This window comes from Pseudophryne corroboree, chromosome 1, assembly GCF_028390025.1.
Source record: "Pseudophryne corroboree isolate aPseCor3 chromosome 1, aPseCor3.hap2, whole genome shotgun sequence".
Classification (NCBI taxonomy): domain Eukaryota; kingdom Metazoa; phylum Chordata; class Amphibia; order Anura; family Myobatrachidae; genus Pseudophryne; species Pseudophryne corroboree.
In genome coordinates, this window is record NC_086444.1 from 1,068,416,561 (window position 1) to 1,068,436,603 (window position 20,043).

At 46.9% G+C, this 20,043-nt stretch overlaps 1 protein-coding gene across 2 annotated transcripts in view; it reads left to right on the forward strand.

Moving 5' to 3' along the window:
• TEC (tec protein tyrosine kinase) overlaps positions 1-20,043 on the forward strand; it is a 309,465-nt gene that overhangs the window by 245,502 nt on the left and 43,920 nt on the right. For both annotated transcript variants that reach the window (XM_063920970.1, XM_063920969.1), the window contains 3 exons: positions 10,785-10,866; positions 11,719-11,847; positions 16,030-16,070. In XM_063920970.1, the coding sequence (XP_063777040.1) occupies positions 10,785-10,866; positions 11,719-11,847; positions 16,030-16,070 (252 nt within the window). The remainder of the gene's footprint in view (positions 1-10,784; positions 10,867-11,718; positions 11,848-16,029; positions 16,071-20,043) is intronic.

The following is a 20,043-nucleotide window of genomic DNA, read 5'->3' on the forward strand; positions in this document are numbered from 1 at the left end:
TAGGTCACGCTGGGAAACATCCCCTAGGGTGGATAAAGCGCTCACACGCTTGTCAAAGAAGGTGGCACTACAGTCTCCGGATACGGCCGCCCTGAAGGAATCTGCTGATAGAAAGCAGGAGGCTATCCTGAAATCTATATATACACACAGGTGTGATACTGAGACCGGCTATAGCTTCAGCCTGGATGTGCAGCGCTGCTGCTGCGTGGTCAGATTCCCTGTCAGAAAATATAGATACCCTAGACAGGGACACTATTTTGCTAAACGTAGAGCATATAAAAGACGCACTTTTATACATGAGGGATGCACAGAGGGATATTTGCCGGCTGGCATCCAAAATTAGTGCAATGTCCATTTCTGCCAGGAGAGGGTTATGGACTCGGCAGTGGACAGGTGATGCAGATTCCAAACGACACATGGAAGTTCTGCCTTATAAGGGTGAGGAATTGTTCGGGGATGGTCTCTGGGACCTCGTTTCCACAGCAACAGCTGGGAAGTCTACATTTTTACCCCATGTTCCCTCACAACCAAAGAAAGCACCGTATTATCAGGTACAGTCCTTTCGGCCCAATAGGGGCAAGCTGGTTAAAGGCGCGTCCTTTCTGCCCAGAGGCAGAGGTAGAGGGAAAAAGCTGCAGCATACAGCCAGTTCCCAGGAGCAAAAGTCCTCCCCCGCTTCCTCTAAGTCCACAGCATGACGCTGGGGCTCCACAGGCGGAGCCAGGTACGGTGAAGGCCCGTCTCAAAAATTTCAGCAATCAGTGGGCTCGCTCACGGGTGGATCCCTGGATCCTTCAAATAGTATCTCAGGGGTACAAACTGGAATTCGAGACGTCTCCCCCCCGCCGTTTCCTCAAATCTGCCTTGCCAACCACTCCCTCAGGCAGGGAGGCAGTGTTACAGGCAATTCAAAAGCTGTATTCACAACAAGTGATAGTAAAGGTGCCCCTACTTCAACAAGGAAGGGGTTACTATTCCACAATGTTTGTGGTACCGAAACCGGACGGTTCGGTGAGACCCATTTTAAATTTGAAATCCTTGAACACATATATAAAAAAATTCAAGTTCAAGATGGAATCGCTCAGGGCGGTTATTGCAAGCCTGGACGAGGGAGATTACATGGTATCGCTGGACATCAAGGATGCTTACCTACATGTCCCCATTTACCATCCTCACCAGGAGTACCTCAGGTTTGTGGTACAAGATTGTCATTACCAATTCCAGACGTTGCCGTTCGGTCTCTCCACGGCTCCGAGGGTCTTTACCAAGGTAATGGCGGAAATGATGATACTCCTTCGAAGGAAGGGAGTTTTAATTATCCCGTACTTGGACGATCTCCTGATAAAGGCGAGGTCCAGAGAGCAGTTGTTGGTAGGGGTAGCACTATCTTGGGAAGTGCTACAACAGCACGGCTGGATTCTAAACATTCCAAAGTCACAGCTGGTCCCTACGACACGCCTGCTGTTCCTAGGGATGGTTCTGGACACAGAACAGAGAAAAGTGTTTCTCCCGGAGGAGAAGGCCAAGGAGCTGTCATCTCTAGTCAGAGGCCTCCTAAAACCAAAACTGGTGTCGGTGCATCACTGCACGCGGATCCTGGGAAAAATGGTAGCTTCCTACGAAGCGATTCCATTCGGCAGGTTTCATGCAAGAACCTTTCAGTGGGACCTGTTGGACAAGTGGTCCGGATCGCATCTTCAGATGCATCGTCTGATAACCCTGTCTCCAAGGACAAGGGTGTCTCTGCTGTGGTGGCTGCAGAGTGCTCATCTTCAAGAGGGCCGCAGATTCGGCATACAGGACTGGGTCCTGGTGACCACGGATGCCAGCCTTCGAGGCTGGGGAGCAGTCACAAAGGGAAGAAACTTCCAAGGACTATGGTCAAGTCAGGAGACTTCCCTGCACATAAATATTCTGGAGCTAAGGGCCATTTACAATGCCCTAAGTCAGGCAAAACCCCTGCTTCAAAACCAGCCGGTACTGATCCAGTCAGACAACATCACGGCGGTCGCCCATGTAAATCGACAGGGCGGCACGAGAAGCAGGACGGCGATGGCAGAAGCCACAAGGATTCTCCGATGGGCGGAAAATCACGTGTTAGCACTGTCAGCAGTGTTCATTCCGGGAGTGGACAACTGGGAAGCAGACTTCCTCAGCAGGCACGACCTCCACCCGGGAGAGTGGGGACTTCATCCAGAAGTCTTTCAAATGATTGTAAACCAGTGGGAAAAACCACAGGTGGACATGATGGCGTCCCGCCTAAACAAAAAGCTAGAAAAATATTGCGCCAGGTCAAGAGACCCGCAGGTGATAGCTGTGGACGCTCTGGTAACACCGTGGGTGTACCGATCGGTTTATGTGTTCCCTCCTCTTACTCTCATACCAAAGGTACTGAGGATAATAAGGAGAAGAGGAGTAAGAACTATACTCATTGTTCCGGATTGGCCAAGAAGAGCGTGGTATCCGGAACTTCATGAAAAGATGTCAGAGGACCCATGGCCTCTACCGCTCAGACAGGACCTGCTGCAGCAGGGGCCCTGTCTGTTCCAAGACTTACCGCGGCTGCGTTTGACGGCATGGCGGTTGAACACCGGATCCTGAAGGAAAAGGGCATTTCCGGAGGAAGTCATTCCTACGCTGATAAAAGCTAGGAAAGAAGTAACCGCGAACCATTATCACCGCATATGGCGAAAATATGTTGCGTGGTGTGAGGCCAGGAAGGCCCCAACGGAAGAATTTCAGCTGGGCCGGTTCCTGCACTTCCTACAGTCAGGGGTGACTATGGGCCTTAACTTGGGTTCCATTAAGGTCCAGATTTCGGCTCTATCGATTTTCTTCCAGAGAGAATTGGCTTCACTACCTGAAGTTCAGACTTTTGTTAAGGGAGTGCTGCATATTCAGCCCCCTTTTGTGCCTCCAGTGGCACCTTGGGATCTCAACGTGGTGTTGGATTTCCTAAATTCACATTGGTTTGAGCCACTGAAAACCGTGGATTTGAAATATCTCACGTGGAAAGTGGTCATGTTGTTGGCCTTGGCTTCGGCCAGGCGTGTTTCAGAATTGGCGGCTTTGTCATGTAAAAGCCCTTATCTGACTTTCCATATGGATAGGGCAGAATTGAGGACTCATCCCCAGTTTCTCCCCAAAGTGGTATCAGCTTTTCATCTGAACCAACCTATCGTGGTGCCTGCGGCTACAAATGACTTGGAGGCTTCCAAGTTGTTGGATGTAGTCAGGGCCCTAAAAATTTATGTTTCCAGGACAGCTGGAGTCAGGAAGACTGACTCGCTCTTTATCCTGTATGCGCCCAACAAGTTGGGTGCACCTGCTTCTAAGCAGACTATTGCTCGCTGGATCTGTAGTACGATTCAGCTTGCACATTCTGCGGCCTGACTGCCGCATCCTAAATCAGTGAAAGCCCATTCCACAAGGAAAGTGGGCTCTTCTTGGGCGCCTGCCCGAGGGGTCTCGTCTCTTCAACTTTGCCGAGCTGCTACTTGGTCAGGGGCAAACACGTTTGCAAAATTCTACAAATTTGATACCCTGGCTGAGGAGGACCTTGAGTTCTCTCATTCGGTGCTGCAGAGTCATCCGCACTCTCCCGCCCGTTTGGGAGCTTTGGTATAATCCCCATGGTCCTTACGGAGTCCCCAGCATCCACTTAGGACGTTAGAGAAAATAAGAATTTACTCACCGGTTATTCTATTTCTCATAATCCGTAGTGGATGCTGGGCGCCCATCCCAAGTGCGGATTGTCTGCAATACTTGTATATAGTTATTGCTTAACTAAAGGGTTATTGTTGAGCTATCTGTTGAGAGGCTCAGTTGTTATCATGCTGTTAACTGGATATTGTATCACGAGTTATACGGTGTGATTGGTGTGGCTGGTATGAGTCTTACCCGGGATTCAAAATCCTTCCTAATTGTGTCAGTTCTTCCGGGCACAGTATCCTAACTGAGGTCTGGAGGAGGGTCTTAGTGGGAGGAGCCAGTGCACACCAGTAGTCTAAAAGCTTTCTTTATAGTTGTGCCCAGTCTCCTGCGGAGCCGCTAATCCCCATGGTCCTTACGGAGTCCCCAGCATCCACTACGGACTATGAGAAATAGAATTACCGGTGAGTAAATTCTTATTTATTCTCAACACCTTTGGGATGAGAGGAAGAGGAGGAAACACATAAACCGACTGGAACACCCACGGTGTCACTAGGGCGTCCACAGCTACCGCCTGAGGGTCTCTTGACCCTGCGCAATACCTCTGCAGCTTTTTGTTGAGGCGGGACGCCATCATGTCTATCTGGGGCAGTCCCCACTGACTTGCAATCTGTGCGAAGACTTCCTGATGAAGTCCCCACTCTCCTGGATGCAGGTCGTGCCTGCTGAGGAAGTCTGCTTCCCAGTTGTCCACTCCCGGAATGAACACTGCTGACAGTGCGCTTACATGATTTTCCGCCCAGCGAAGAATCCTGGTGGCTTCTGCCATTGCCACTCTGCTCCTTGTGCCGCCTTGGCAGTTTACATGAGCTACTGCGGTGACGTTGTCTGATTGAATCAGAACCGGTTGGTCGCGAAGTAAGGTTTCCGCTTGACGTAGGGCGTTGTATTAGTTCCAAGTTATTAGTTGGCTTAGTTGTATTAGTTGGCCTTAGTTCCAAGATGTTGATGGTAAGGTCTCCGCTTGACGAAGGGCGTTGTATATGGCCGTCAGCTCCAGGACGTTGATGTGAAGACAAGTCTCTTGACTTGTCCAAAGTCCTTGGAAGTTTCTTCCCTGTGTGACTGCTCCACAACCTCGGAGGCTCGCGTCCGTGGTCACCAGAACCCAGTCCTGAATGCCGAACCTGCGGCCCTCTAGAAGGTGAGCACTCTGTAGCCTCCACAGGAGAGATATCCTGGCCCTGGGAGACAGGGCGATCAACTGATGAATCTGTAGATGTGACCCGGACCACTTGTCCAGTAGGTCCCATTGGAAGGTCCTCGCATGGAACCTGCCGAAGGGAATGGCCTCGTACGATGCCACCATCTTTCCCAGGACTCGAGTGCAGTGACGCACTGACACCTGTTTTGGCTTCAATAGGTTCCTGACCAGGGTCATGAGTTCCTGAGCCTTTTCTATCGGAAGATAAACCCTTTTCTGGTCCGTATCCAGAATCATGCCCAAGAAGGTCAGACGAGTCGTAGGAACCAGAAGATCAAAAAATGAGAAAGCGCTATTCACATCTGATGTGGATTTTATTTTTCATTCATTATCAGTTTTTACTAAAAGCACATTAAATGTATTCAGTGCCGGCCGGCAATACACAAGAAAAATAATAAAATATTACAATAAAATTAATAATATTCTAGACATAACTTTTCATCTGCATATTGTGAGTATGATGACTCTAATTTATACTGTATCTAAGTTATAACAATGCACATAATGTATTAGCCCGAGGATCCTCTTCTTATCCTCAGATATTTTGTTACTATTATGCTCAGGCAGATGGTAATCGTGTGTCTTTATAACAATATTAGACAATGCTTATGTCCGTGCGTTCCAAATTAATGGAGTGCGTATATGAAGAATAAATTAGACAGTCCTGTTGTTGATTTATAACGGATATTAATTGCAGTTTATGAAAGAAAGCTGATATGAATATGGTCACTGTACCACAGTGTATAATTGAAAAGTACCGTATTTGAAACCTCTGTTCAGACGCAATGGTAGAGATGCTTCTCCTGGCTGAATGTAGGCCTTTAGTTGGAGTTGAACAGGTGTCCGCTCGTATCCACGGTGTGTTTGCTTTTTCCTCCCGGCCGGTGTGCACCACCCTCGGCCTTATCCGGAGTCCGTGTGCGGTTGATGGAGGGATTTTTCTCACCTCCACAGGAACTGTGTTCAGCTGGCCGGCTGATGAACTCGGTCTGCAGTGTGCTGTGACCGGAGATGCTGACAGACGCGTTTCTCCGCCTATTAGTGAATATCGGCGGCTTCCTCAGTGTCATAAGGGACCAACTGCGACTTCGAGATATTGAGAATCCAGCCGTGTTGCTGCAACACTTTCAGTGAAAATGACACGCTGCTCAGCAACTGCTCTCTTGATCTCGCTTTTATGAGGAGATCGTCCAAGTACGGGATAATTGTGACACCCTGCTTGCGCAGGAGCACCATCATTTCTGCCATTACCTTGGTGAAAATCCTCGGGGCCGTGGAAAGCCCAAACGGCAACGTCTGAAATTGGTAATGACGATCCTGTACCGCAAATCTCAGGTACGCCTGATGAGGTGGATATATGGGAACATGAAGGTATGCATCCTTTATGTCCAGGGATACCATAAAATCCCCCCCTTCCAGGCTGGCGATGACTGCTCTGAGCGATTCCATTTTGAACTTGAACCTTTTCAAGTATAGGTTCAGGGATTTTAAATTTAAAATGGGTCTGACCGAACCGTCCGGTTTCGGGACTACAAACAGGGTTGAGTAATATCCCCTCCCTTGTTGAAGTAGGGGAACCTTGACCACCACCTGTTGAGGATACAATTTGTGAATTGCATTTAACACTAACTCCCTTTCTGGGGGAGAAGCCGGCAGGGCCGATTTGAAAAATCACCTCTTCGGATTCCAGCTTGTAACCCTGAGAAACAATTTCTATTGCCCAGGGATCCACCTGTGAGTGAACCCAGATGTGGCTGAAAAGTCGAAGACGTGCCCCCACTGGGGCGGACTCCCTTAGCGGAGTCCCAGCGTCATGCGGTGGATTTTGTAGAAGCCGGGGAGGACTTCTGTTCCTGGGAACTAGCTGTGTTGTGCAGCTTTTTCCCTCTGCCCTTACCTCTGGCAAGAAAGGACGCACCTCGTACTTTCTTGTTTCTCTGTGACCGAAAGGACTGCATTTGATAATGTGGCGCTTTCTTAGGCTGTGAGGGAATGTAAGGCAAAAAATTGGATTTACCAGCTGTAGCAGTGGAGACCAGGTCCGAGAGACCTTCTCCAAACAATTCCTCACCCTTGTAAGGTAAAACCTCCATATGCCTTTTTGAGTCGGCATCACCTGTCCATTGCCGGGTCCATAGGACTCATCTAGCAGAAATCGACATAGCGTTGACTCTAGAACCCAGTAAACCAATGTCTCTTTGAGCATCTCTCATATATAAGACAGCATCTTTTATATGTCCTAGGGTCAATAAGATGGTATCCTTATCCAGGGTCTCAATCTCCGCTGATAAGGTATCTGTCCACGCTGCTACAGCGCTACAAACCCAAGCCGACGCAATAGCCGGTCTGAGTAAAGTACCAGAATGTGTGTAAATGGACTTCAAAATAACCTCCAGCTTGCGATCAGCAGGATCCCTTAGGGTAGCCGTATCTTGGGATGTCAGCGCTACCTTTTCGGATAAGCGTGTCAACGCTTTGTCCACCCTAGGGGAGGATTCCCACCGTATCCTGTCTTTTGCCGGGAAAGGATACGCCATAAGAATCCTTTTGGGAATCTGCAGTTTTTTGTCTGGAGATTCCCACGCTTTTTCACACAACTCGTTCAGCTCATGAGAAGGGGGAAAGGTTACCTCAGGGTTCTTTCCCTTATACATGTGTACCCTCGTGTCAGGGACGGGGTTCCTCTGTGATATGCAAAACATCTTTTATTGCAATAATCATATATCGAATACATTTAGCCAATTTTTTGCTGTAACTTTGCATCATCGTAGTCGACACTGGAGTCAGAGTCCGTGTCGGTATCAGTGTCTACTATTTGGGATAGTGGGCGCTTTTGAGACCCCGAAGGTCCCTGCGACATAGGGACAGACATGGGTTGACTCCCTGGCTGTTCCCTAGCCTCAGCTTTGTCTAATCTTTTGTGCAATAAATTCACATTAGCACTTAAAACATTCCACATATCCATCCAGTCAGGTGTCGGCGTTGTCGACGGAGACACCACATGCATTTGCTCCACCTCCTCCCTAGGAGAGCCTTCTACCTCAGACATGTCGACACGCGTACCGACACACCACACACACAGGGAATCCTCTTATCTGAAGACAGTTCCCCCACAAGGCCCTTTGGAGAGACAGAGAGAGAGTATGCCAGCACACACCCAGCGCTAATGACCCAGGAAAAAACACACAATATGTTTACCCAGATAGCGCTGTAATCTGTGTATTGCGCCAATTATGTGCCCGCCCCCTTCTTTAAAACCCTCTTTCACCGTGGATGAGCAGGGGAGAGTCCGGGGAGCTTCCTCTCAGCGCTGTGCTGTGGAGAAAATGGCGCTGGTGAGTGCTGAGGAAGAAGCCCCGCCCCCTCGGCGGCGGGCTTCTGTCCCGCTCAAATATCGAAAAACCTGGCTGGGGCTCTTTATATATACAGTGCCCAGCTGTATATATATATATACACATTTGCCAGATAAAGAGGTTTTATTGCTGCCCAGGGCACCCCCCCCTGCGCCCTGCACCCTTACAGTGACTGCCGTTTGTGTGTGCTATGCGGGAGTAATGGCGCACAGCTTTACTGCTGTGCGTTACCTCAGTGAAGATCTGAAGTCTTCTGCCGCCTCTGAAGTCTTCTTTTTTCTCATACTCACCCGGCTTCTATCTTCCGGCTCTGCGAGGAGGACGGCGGCGCGGCTCTGGGACGGACGGCGAGGGTGAGACCTGCGTACCGATCCCTCTGGAGCTAATGGTGTCCAGTAGCCTAAGAAACAGAGCCTAACATTAAAGCAGGTCTGTTTCTCTCTCCTCAGTCCCTCGATGCAGGGAGTCTGTTGCCAGCAGGCTCCCTGAAAATAAAAAACCTAACAAATATACTTTCTTTCAGGAAACTCAGGAGAGCTCCCTGTAATGCACCCAGTCTCCTCTGGGCACAGTAGTAAAACTGAGGTCTGGAGGAGGGGCATAGAGGGAGGAGCCAGTGCACACCCATACCTAAAGTTCTTTCTTAAAGTGACCATGTCTCCTGCGGAGCCAGTCTATCCCCATGGTCCTTACGGAGTCCCCAGCATCCTCTAGGACGTAAGAGAAATACAAAATACCTTTATGTGTTTATCAACTTTTATTGGTTTATTTTGCATCCTACCAGGAACTCGTGTGGAAATGCAATGCTACTGTTGTACATAACACATACAAGACTTCAGAATAGTGATCTAACAGGGAAAGAGGCCATTTGTTAGATGTGGCCGACAAAAGACATGTCAGAGAGACAATATGGGCAGGATGTACTATGCACAGTGGTGCCGAGAGGCAGGGGGAAGCAGGTACAAATTACCCGGGCCAGGCTGCTGGAGGGGCTCCGGGGGGAAGGGCCCAGGTACGCTGACCACCGCTTCAAGGACATAAGTACTCTGGCCGGCAGGCGACGGTGCCATCCAACCCGGTGATATCTTCGGGAAGATGGCGCCGTACATAGAAAGCATAGAAAGTCTTTGCTCTCTAGTGGCCAGCGTCATCTTCTCACATATCACTGGGAAGATGGAGCTGGTCGGGGAGGAGAGACTCGCTTCCAGATCAAGTAAGGTAGGAAGTGGGTTCCCTCCCCCCTTCACCCCTAGGTTAAAAAGGCACCAATCCCCCCCCCCCCCCATGTTAAAATGGCATCCCCCCCGGCGGCCCCACAATTATTTTATTATTCATGTATTTTTATAGTAAAGGGCATAGTCAAGCCCACTTAATAAGCCACACCCCTAGGCCTTTACTGGGGCCCGGCGTGGCTCTTAACGGCCCTGACTATGCATCGCAATTTTTTATGCAATACATCCCGCCACTTATTGGGTACATATCGACGTTAACAACACCTGTATGTACCTAGATTTGCGATTAAAATTACAAAAAAATTACAAAGTACAGGTCTTTCGAAAGAGGTGTTCTTTGTGATGATTGGACTTCTAGGGTTTATGGCCCCAGAAATCCTTCTGCTCGTGCGGGAGATGATGTGCGCACTGCGGGGGACACTGGCAGGGATCCAGTAGGATCCCTTTCAGGAAGAATGCGGTAAGAAGCCCATAGGCGTCTATTAAGTAACACCAGCTACAGATGCTGTTGCCTACCAGGTCCGCTGGTATGCTGGGCGCCGGGATCGTGACAGCCGGCCAATTGTAGTAAACCCAATGATCAGAAGATCGATCAAAAGAACAACAAGCACACAGTATCCAAATAACCTGTAATTCATGCATAATGCTGTGTGCTAAGCAACCTTTTAAACTTGGTGCCTGCCATGTTCCTTGAGACCTGTACATGCACAGTATCCTCTGGCATGAGTGTACTCACCTGCACTGCCCGAGAGAGAGGCGTGGGCCCGCACTGAGACTGCACACAGGATCCCACCTTTCATAAGCCGCCCCTGGAATACAGTGTATGAATACAAAAGACAGAGGTGCAGCCAGGCGAATAAGCAGAATGTGAGATCATTATTCTTATCTGACTACAATGCTGGAAGCTTTCACGGCTGCCAGCAATGGATAAGGTAGAGACAGGTAATAAGTTGATGCATGAGCTTTGTTTCATATAGAGGTTCTGCAGTGCTCTGCTCCTTATACTGTCCCTCAGTCTGTACACTGTCACATATTGAACATTCATCTCCTGAAATACTCTGTGCTTCTCTTCCAACGATTTGCTTAGCTACAGTTTGTTTTATTCCAGCTAGAGGAGATGTCAAGAGAAGTTATATGAAAGCAATCTTTTCTGGAACACATGACTAGAATGAAATATACGAAGCACTGTTGGTACCGCAGTATAGAGATGACACAGTGACATTTATGTGAAGATACTGGATATTTGGCCACTGTCTCACTATATTTCCTCTCTTCCATTCACAGATTGTATATGATACAAGCACCCTGTATATTTTTGCTCCAACTCCTGAGAGTCGCATCAAGTGGGTGAAGCGCCTAAAAGAAGGTGATTATTACAATGTCACATATATTGCCAAAGATCTCAAACTTAACAGGGATATCATTATAGTTGGTTAGCACTGTACTAGATTTGTGTTTTGTGTGTGTATATAGGTGGTCATTCCGAGTTGTTCGCTCGCTAGCTACTTTGAGCAGAAATGCAAACGCAAAGCTGCCGCCCTCTGGGAGTGTATCTTAGCATAGCAGAATTGATAACGAAAGATTAGCAATTCTGCTATTAAGTATTTCCTGCAGTTTCTGAGTAGCTCCAGACCTACTCCTAGATTGCGATCACCTCAGTCCGTTTAGTTCCTGGTTTGACGTCACAAATACGCCCAGCGTCTGGCCAGCCACTCCCCCGTTTCTCCAGCCACTCCTGCGTTTTCTGCTGGCACGCCTACGTTTTTTAGCACACTCCCTAAAAACGCTCAGTTACCACCCAGAAACACCCACTTCCTGTCAATCATTCTCCGATCAACAGAGCAACTGAAAAGCTTTGTTCGCCCGTGAGTAAAATAGCATAGTTTTGTGTAAAATTGCTTAGCGCGTGTGCGCCCTGCGGTGCATACGCATGCGCAGAACTGCCGGATTTTAGCCTATTAGCAATTCTGCTAAAAATAGCAGCGAGCGAACAACTCGGAATGACCACCATACTGTATTACTTGGGGTACATTGGTGGAGGTTTGCATGTGTCACTTTGGGCACACTGTATGGATGTATTGGCACAGTCAAAGGGGTTATCGATGGAACATACGGTGTTTGCATGTAAAATGTATATACCTGTATGAAGTATATGTATTTCCTCATTCTTAAACATTTTGGTGACCAATTTAGTAAAATAATGTATATTCCTTTTTAGAAATAAAAAACAACAACTACATTTTGCCCAAATACCATTCTCAGTTATGGGCAGATGGTGCCTATCAGTGCTGCAGACAAACAGACAAATTGGCTCCAGGCTGTGAGGAATACAATCTCTTTGGAAACAGTAAGTTTTTTTAAATGATCTCATCCGTGTACCATTTGTATACTCGGATATCATCCTTCAGAAAATCCAAATTGCTACAGTTAAAAGATGACTGAAACGTAAAATAAGCTGGCACAATAAAACTTCTAAGACTAACATTCACAAGTAATCTCCTAGAATTTCAAGGAGTCTACTGATTTTGGAGAGGTTCTCCTGGGATCATAGAAGAGGTGACAACCCTCTATGAGCCACTCACTATTCCCATCAATAGTGTCATCATGGCACTATTCCTGCAAAATAGGGCCACGCAATGTCACAGTTCTTTTGTGTCATGTCCCTTTTTTTTTTTACTAAAACCAATTAAAGCATTTTAACTAATATTAAATAAAAAATCTTTTTGTGCTTATGACGTGAGCAAGCTACTTTGTGAAACGTACGTCATCAACAGGACGTGGGCGTGTACTTCCTACGGAGGTTCGGGAATTATACCCGACCCGGCGCCCATCTCCTGTACAGGCTCTCTGCAGGGACGGAAACCCGTCGGTTCCCTGCAAAGACAGAGACCTCACACAGGGGTGCAGAAATTAACCCTGACCCGGTGTTCTATTAAGGCAGCGGCTTTTCAACAGACGGGTAATTATACCCAGCCCGGCACGCTATATTCTCGGCGCTCCACTGGGGTAGCGGCTCTCCAATAGATGGGTAATTATACCCAGCCCGGTACACTATATTCCCGGCACTCTTTTTGGATAGCGGCTCTCTAACAGACGGGTAATTATACCCAGCCCGGCACGCTATATTAGTGAGACTCAGGTGTGTATCATTTACGGCTCCCTGCGAAGACGGAGACCTCACACAGGGGTGCAGAAACTAACCCTGACCCGGTGTTCTATTAAGGCAGCGGCTTTTCAACAGACGGGTAATTATACCCAGCCCGGCACGCTATATTCTCGGCGCTCCACTGGGGTAGCGGCTCTCCAATAGACGGGTAATTGTACCCAGCCTGGTACACTATATTCCCGGCACTCTTTTTGGATAGCGGCTCTCTAACAGACGGGTAATTATACCCAGCCTGGCACGCTATATTAGTGAGACTCGGGTGTGTATCATTTACGGCTCCCTGCGAAGACGGAGACCTCACACAGGAGTGCAGAAACTAACCCTGACCCGGTGTTCTAGTAAGGCAGCGGCTTTTTTAACAGACGGGTAATTATACCCAGCCCGGCACGCTATATTCTCGGCACTCCACTGGGGTAGCGGCTCCCCAAAAGACGGGTAATCGTACCCAGTTCGGTACACTATACTCCCGGCACTCTATTTGGATAGCGGCTCTCTAACAGACGGGTAGGGAGTGTAGTATTTACGGCTCCCTGCGAAGACGGAGGTTTGCCGGCTTGGCTCCCTGTCACTACGGAGACTACGGCCCGCTCCAGGTACTTCACCGTGGCAGTGGCTCCACAGGACTAACGGGGAATCCCCCCTGTTCTGACACAGACACACCAGACGGGACATCAGAAAGGTACTCAGAGCAGCCCTCTCATCCACTGTTCTTTTGTCTGCGGCCCCCCCTGCAATGCCTATATGTAACAGGGGAGGGGGGACATAGAACGTGGACAGTAGAAGCAGCTCGCACTACTCTGTCCTTTCAGTCCTTGGTGGACGGCTCTTCCCCGCTCTCATTGTACCCACCACTGCCCACTGTGGCATATGGGGCAACAGTAGAAAGGGTATCCGTTTCCACACACCAGGGGATCTTTTTCATGTCTCTCTCTCCCTATCTAATGCACTTCCAAAATGTTTTAATAACCTACAGTGTTATATGAGATTTGGAACAATAAGCTGCAATAATAACAAACAGTTTTTTAGTATAGCAACCTATTAATGCTATATATCACCATATAAATGAAAAGAGCTGTTGTAAATGTGGAGATTTGACACATGGACAAATGAGTCCAATTATATCCCTTTGGAAAATCGTTTGGCTATCCTATCTTTGAGTGTGTCTGTGTGAAATAGTCCTAGTTTTTAGGACTGCAAGGAAGATTTATTATGCTCCATTAAATATCATCTATTTTCATTTCACGCACTGGGACGGTTGTACCTTTGTATATACATGAGATGTTCGTCTGTTTGATGATTTGAGACCAGCCTCTAACATTGGATTGTGTCCATTTACATATGATAAATTAATGATCACTTGTGAGTCTGCATTAATCATCAGGAGTATTAATTATTTTGTTTATATTACTTTGTTTATAATCTGACCCCTTTTTCCCTCACAGTTCTCATTAATATTTTTACAAGAGACAGTTCATTTATTATCTGTTCTCTAGTACCTGTTGTTATGCCAGCCATACAGTTGTTGCAAGTTGGTGGACATAACTTTGTATCAATTGACATCTGCACTATCTATACAGTCTTGAAGAGTAGACTGGTGTAGAAGATGGCGTTATGTTACAATACCTTCACATTATCTTTTTAGGTACAAACCTTGCCTTGCAACAGTCCGGGTCCTAGAAATAATTAAGGACTACTAATTTAATGAGTCGCTTGGGTTAATAATACTTGGAATTAATAGCCTACTAGTATTGATAATTTTTTGAATAAATATTCACACGGCTTGGTTACAAACTCTTTATTTTTGTTATTAATATTTGTATTTCAATATTTCATTTATTTTAACCCTATTGTAGAATTATTATTATCACAGTATTTTGAATTCTGGGTTAATATAATATTTAATTACCTTGCACTCTCAGGCTATCAGATGATTTGTCCTGCCTGGCTATAGAGATTTATTTTAAAAGATTAAAATAAAAGTTATGTTTTAACATTGTATTAATATTCCAAAAGAGTGCGCCACACACTAAGCCTTTCCTTTAGTGACAAACCCACTAGTGGTTTACACTAACAACGTTTAGAAAAACACTGTAAACTCAGCTTAGTGGCGCACCTCCAACCTAGTTTTATTTTGACTAGGGCTTCTCTTTCCCTTAGCCCTCAGTATAGTTCATCTATTGGTTGGTTACTTACAATTACTAATGTGAATTTTTGTAAAAATACCTGTGCATTATCCTTCAGACGTTCTGTCCTTCCTTCAAAATATCTGATTGTATATATGCCTGCCTGATGTAAAGTCAGCATATTGGTATAAACACACTTATTAAGTGCAGCATTTTACTGCTTTTTAGGCAAATGCATCCAACAACACACAGGGGGCCCGATTCAGTGGGATACGGTCCTTAGATTGACCCTACTTAAGTCAACACTCAATAGGTCGACCACTATTGGTCCACATGCATTAGATCGACACCTGGAAAAGTTTGACATGAACATTAGGTCGACATGGCAAAGGTTGACACATGAAAAGGTCGACATGAGTTTTTCACATTTATTTTTTCTTTCAGTTTTTGGACTTCTTAATACTTTACGATCCACGTGGACTACGATTTGGAATAGTAACCTGTGCCGAGCGCAGTGGTAGCGGAGCAAGGCACATTGCCTGAACGCCAAGCGAGGGGACACGGTGCACTAATTGGGGTTCCCCGTCACTGTACGAAGAAAACGACACCTAAAAAAAAAACCTTTAAAAACTCATGTCGACCTTTTTCCATGTCGACCTGCCGACCATGACTACCTTTCCCATGTGTCGACCTGCTGCCTGTCGACCTGTAGTGGTCGACCTAATGTGTGTCGACCTAAATATGGTCAACCCAACAAACCCATTCCGATTCAGCATGGGTTGTACTTGTGTAACAAATCGCACAACTACAACCCTTTACTCTAACCAGGTATGCCCCGCATGCCGGGTTCTGCCCCGCCCCCCACTAACATGCGTCGGAGGGCATCCATCTTTTGGGTCGCAGCAGCTGCGTGTTACATCATGCAGTCGTGCGCCCCCCCCCCCAACAAGCCTGCGATGTCTGAACCTCCCCCCAAACGGTTCGCCAGCGCCCACAAAACACGATGTCAGCAATCAGGCTGTTAAACTTAACATTTGGGAATACTACTCCAACCCTGCATTTCAGCAACCAGTGATGTGATTTTGTGTCAAGGGAATTAAATCTTAATATCTTAAATATTCTGAGAATACATATGCCATTATATATTGTAACTTTATTAAACTATTACATATTGCCTATATATGATGAGTGCTTCTCTTGTGTAACCTGTTTTGCCTGTGTCGGTTTTTTCTTTATCCAGTTACAAGGAAGCCCCTACCTCCTACTCCAGATATTGTCCGGGTAAGAACATTAGGATCATAACGTACTCTTGTAAGGAGGAGTTTATTATTGCTCCGCCCACAGTGGTTGTTGTTATCGCACAAGTTATCCTCTCACGTTCTGATGCAGCACTTGTGCCGCCGCTCTGCTGTACTTTTTCATTATGTTTGGGTGGAATTATAAAAAATGGTAGCAGGGTTTTTGGTCCCCATGGCGCGTAAAAAAAACAAATAAAAAAGACACTCACCTGCCTGGTGGTCTCCGCAGCTCCCATTGCTCTCCCCTCCATCTTTTCACTGGGGAGGGGACTGCTGAGAGGGTCCGGGGGCTGTTGGGAGGCACAAGGGCTGCTAGAAGTTGCAGGGGGCCCAGAGCAAGTCCTGGTGATTTGTCCTAAAATTAATGATTTTGTGTGTGAAAAAAGACGCAGTGATTTTCTATAGAAATCACTGTGTCCCATTTTCTGTCCCGCAATTGCATTTTTAATTTCCCGCCAGCAATAGAATCTGTCCCTACAATGAAATCATTTTTTTAAGGCATGGGAGTTTTAAAATAAATGTAATGTCTTTTAAACTGTAATTGTATGTTTAGAAATGAAAGCCCAGATCTTTGCTTTCCTGTCTATACCATATGCATACACATAACTATGGTAATTGGTCAGATAAAGCATTAAGATTACTTACTGCTCCGTACCAATGTTGCTCATCTGTGTTAATGAGATAAATGACACAATAAAGTGTTTTTGTTTTTCTTTGTTATCAATATTGCCATTCCCAGGCTTGTGGGTACACATCATTTTATGTCTTCCCACCTCCATCTCTGTTAGTTATTTTAGTTATTTATGGTTATTTCAGGTCATTGAACTATGGTCATTTCTGTCAGTTATTACAGTTCATTAAAGTTTTCATCTAAATCCATCCAGCGGAAGGCCCAGAACAGGCCCCCTTTGTCAAAGTTCTGCCCAGCGTACTCCAACGGGACCCAAACCCCCTAGTATGTATTCTAGGATCCAATGGTACCACTCCATGAAGTTTTCTTCCAAATCCATTCAGTGGAAGGCCCAGAACAGGTTCCCTGGGTCAAAGTTCAGCCCGGTGCATTTGGTCGCGAGGTCCGACCGACCCCAACACCCTAGTATGTCTTCTGGGATCCAATGTTACTACTCTGTGAAGTTTTCTTCCAAATCTATCCAGTGGAAGGCTCCCTGGTTCAAACTTCTGCTCTGTGCATTCCGCTGTGAGGTCTGATCGACCACAACTCCCTAGTATGTCTTCAGGGATCCAGTGTACCACTCTGTGTAGTTTTCTTCCAAATCCATCCAGTGGAAGGCCCAGAACAGGCTCCCTGGGTAAAAGTTCTGACAGATTCCACCGTGAGGACTAACTAGGACCCTAACCCCCCCCCCCCCTTCTGCCCCCCCCTCCCCCCAAAAAAATCCAACTGGACCACCTTGCATTGACTTGCATTGGTTTCATCCCAGTCAGTGCAGGGGTGTCCTAATGCCTAACCAGACAGACAGACAGACAGACAAACAGACAGAAAGTGATTTTTATGTATATCAGATATCTGGCCCCAAAAGGGGTGGATTTTTTTAGTTTAAACTCAGCCAGTAATTTACGTTGGATAATGAAGGGTATGTGTAAAATATGTTCCAGTTCCATCAAGCCATGTACTGTAGGAGCCTATTAAGAACACATATACATATTTTGACATATAGGAAAGTTTACACCTCTTTGCACAGGGTGTTATCTAAACTAGAGAGCTATAGGGGTATATGCAATTGCGGTCGAATTCCCGAAATTGTCGAATTTCGGGTCATTTTCGCCCAAAAAAAAAATTCGCCTATGCAATTCAGTGCTTTCCGACCAAAAAACGGACTTTCAAAATTCGACTTTTTGAAATTCGAATTTTTGCAAATTCGACTTTTCTGCAATGATACAAGTGCTGCAATTTGACCAAAGCATATTCAATTCAAGTTTGGAAATTCGACAGCAGTGCTTTTAGACAGCAAATTCGTCATTTTCAATCCGCCACACTTTGGAGGGTGAAAACAATAAAAAAAATTTAAAACATTTTTTTTTGGTGTTTTTTTTTTTAGGAATAGCATATCTATTTATATTAGAAGGGATTAGGTACTTTTTTTTTTTTTTTTTGGAGGCACAAATATTATTTATATATTTTTTAAAATATTATTTTTTTTTATTTTTTTTTTTATTGCTGGAACGGTAAAATCCTAAAAAAAAATGTCGTGGGGTCCCCCCTCCAAAGCATAACCAGCCTCGGGCTCTTCGAGCTGGTCCTGGTTCTAAAAATGCGGGGAAAAAATTGACAGGGGATCCCCCGTATTTTTAAAACCAGCACCGGGCTCTGCGCCTGGTGCTGGTGCCAAAAATACGGGGGACAAAAAGAGTAGGGGTCCCCCGTATTTTTAACACCAGCATCGGGCTCCACTAGCTGGACAGATAATGCCACAGCCGGGGGTCACTTTTATGCCGTGCCCTGCGGTCGTGGCATTAAATATCCAACTAGTCACCCCTGGCCGGGGTACCCTGGGGGAGTGGGGACCCCTTCAATCAAGGGGTCCCCCCCCCAGCCACCCAAGGGCCAGGGGGGAAGCCCGAGGCTGTCCCCCCCCATCCAATGGGCTGCGGATGGGGGGGCTGATAGCCTTTTGTGATCATGAAAAGAATATTGTTTTTTCCAGCAGTACTACAAGTCCCAGCAAGCCTCCCCCGCAAGCTGGTACTTGGAGAACCACAAGTACCAGCATGCGGGAGAAAAACGGGCCCGCTGGTACCTGTAGTACTACTGGGGAAAAAATACCCAAATAAAAACAGGACACACACACCGTGACAGTAAAACTTTATTACACACTGCCGACACACACATACTTACCTATGTTCACACGCCGACATCGGTCCTCTTCTCCAAGTAGAATCCACGGATACCTGAAAAGAAAAGTTCAATATACTCACCTCAGCCATGGTCCAGAGATAAATCCACGTACTTGGCAAAATAACAAATCGCAAATACCCGACCACCGGACTGAAAGGGGTCCCATGCTGACACATGAGACCCCTTTCCACGAATGAGACCTGTCAGTGACAGCTGTCACACAAAGGTCTCTAAAGCCAATCAGGAAGCGCAACTTCGTTGCGCTCACCTGATTGGCTGTGCGCTGTCTGAACTCAGACAGCGCATCGCACAGCCCCGTCCATTTTATTCAATGGTGGGAACTTAGCGGCTAGCGGTGAGGTCACCCGCCGGTCAGCGGCTGACCGCGGGTAACCCCACCGCTAGCCGCTAAGTTCCCACCATTGAAACTAATGGAGCGGCTTTGCGATGCGCTGTCACAGCTCAGACAGCGCACAGCCAATCAGGTGAGCGCCACGGAAGTAGCGCTTCCTGATTGGCTGAAGGGACTTCAGTGACAGGAGTCACGTGATGTCCCGGCATTCGGGAGAAAGGGGTCTGATGTGAAAGCATGGGACCCCTTTTAGTCCGGTATGGAGCGGGTGTTCGGTTTGTTTTTTTAACAAGTACGTGGATTTATATCTGGACGTGGATGTACCTCTGGACGCTGGAAGGTGAGTATAATTTTTTCACAGGTACCCTCGGATCGTCGGAGACCGTGGCAGTCGGCGTGTCAACATAGGTAAGTATGTGTGTGTCGGTAGTGTGTAATAAAGTTTTACTATCAAGGTGTCTGTGTACTGTTTTTATTTGGGTATTTTTTTTCCAGTAGTACTACAGGTACCAGCGGGCCCGTTTTTCTCCCGCATGCTGGTACTTGTGGTTCTCCAAGTACCAGCTTGCGGGGGAGGCTTGCTGGGACTTGTAGTACTGCTGGAAAAAACAATATTCTTTTCATTATCACAAAAGGCTATCAGCCCCCCCATCCGCAGCCCATTGGATGGGGGGGGGACAGCCTCGGGCTTCACCCCTGGCCCTTGGGTGGCTGGGGGGGGGGGTGGACCCCTTGATTGTAGGGGTC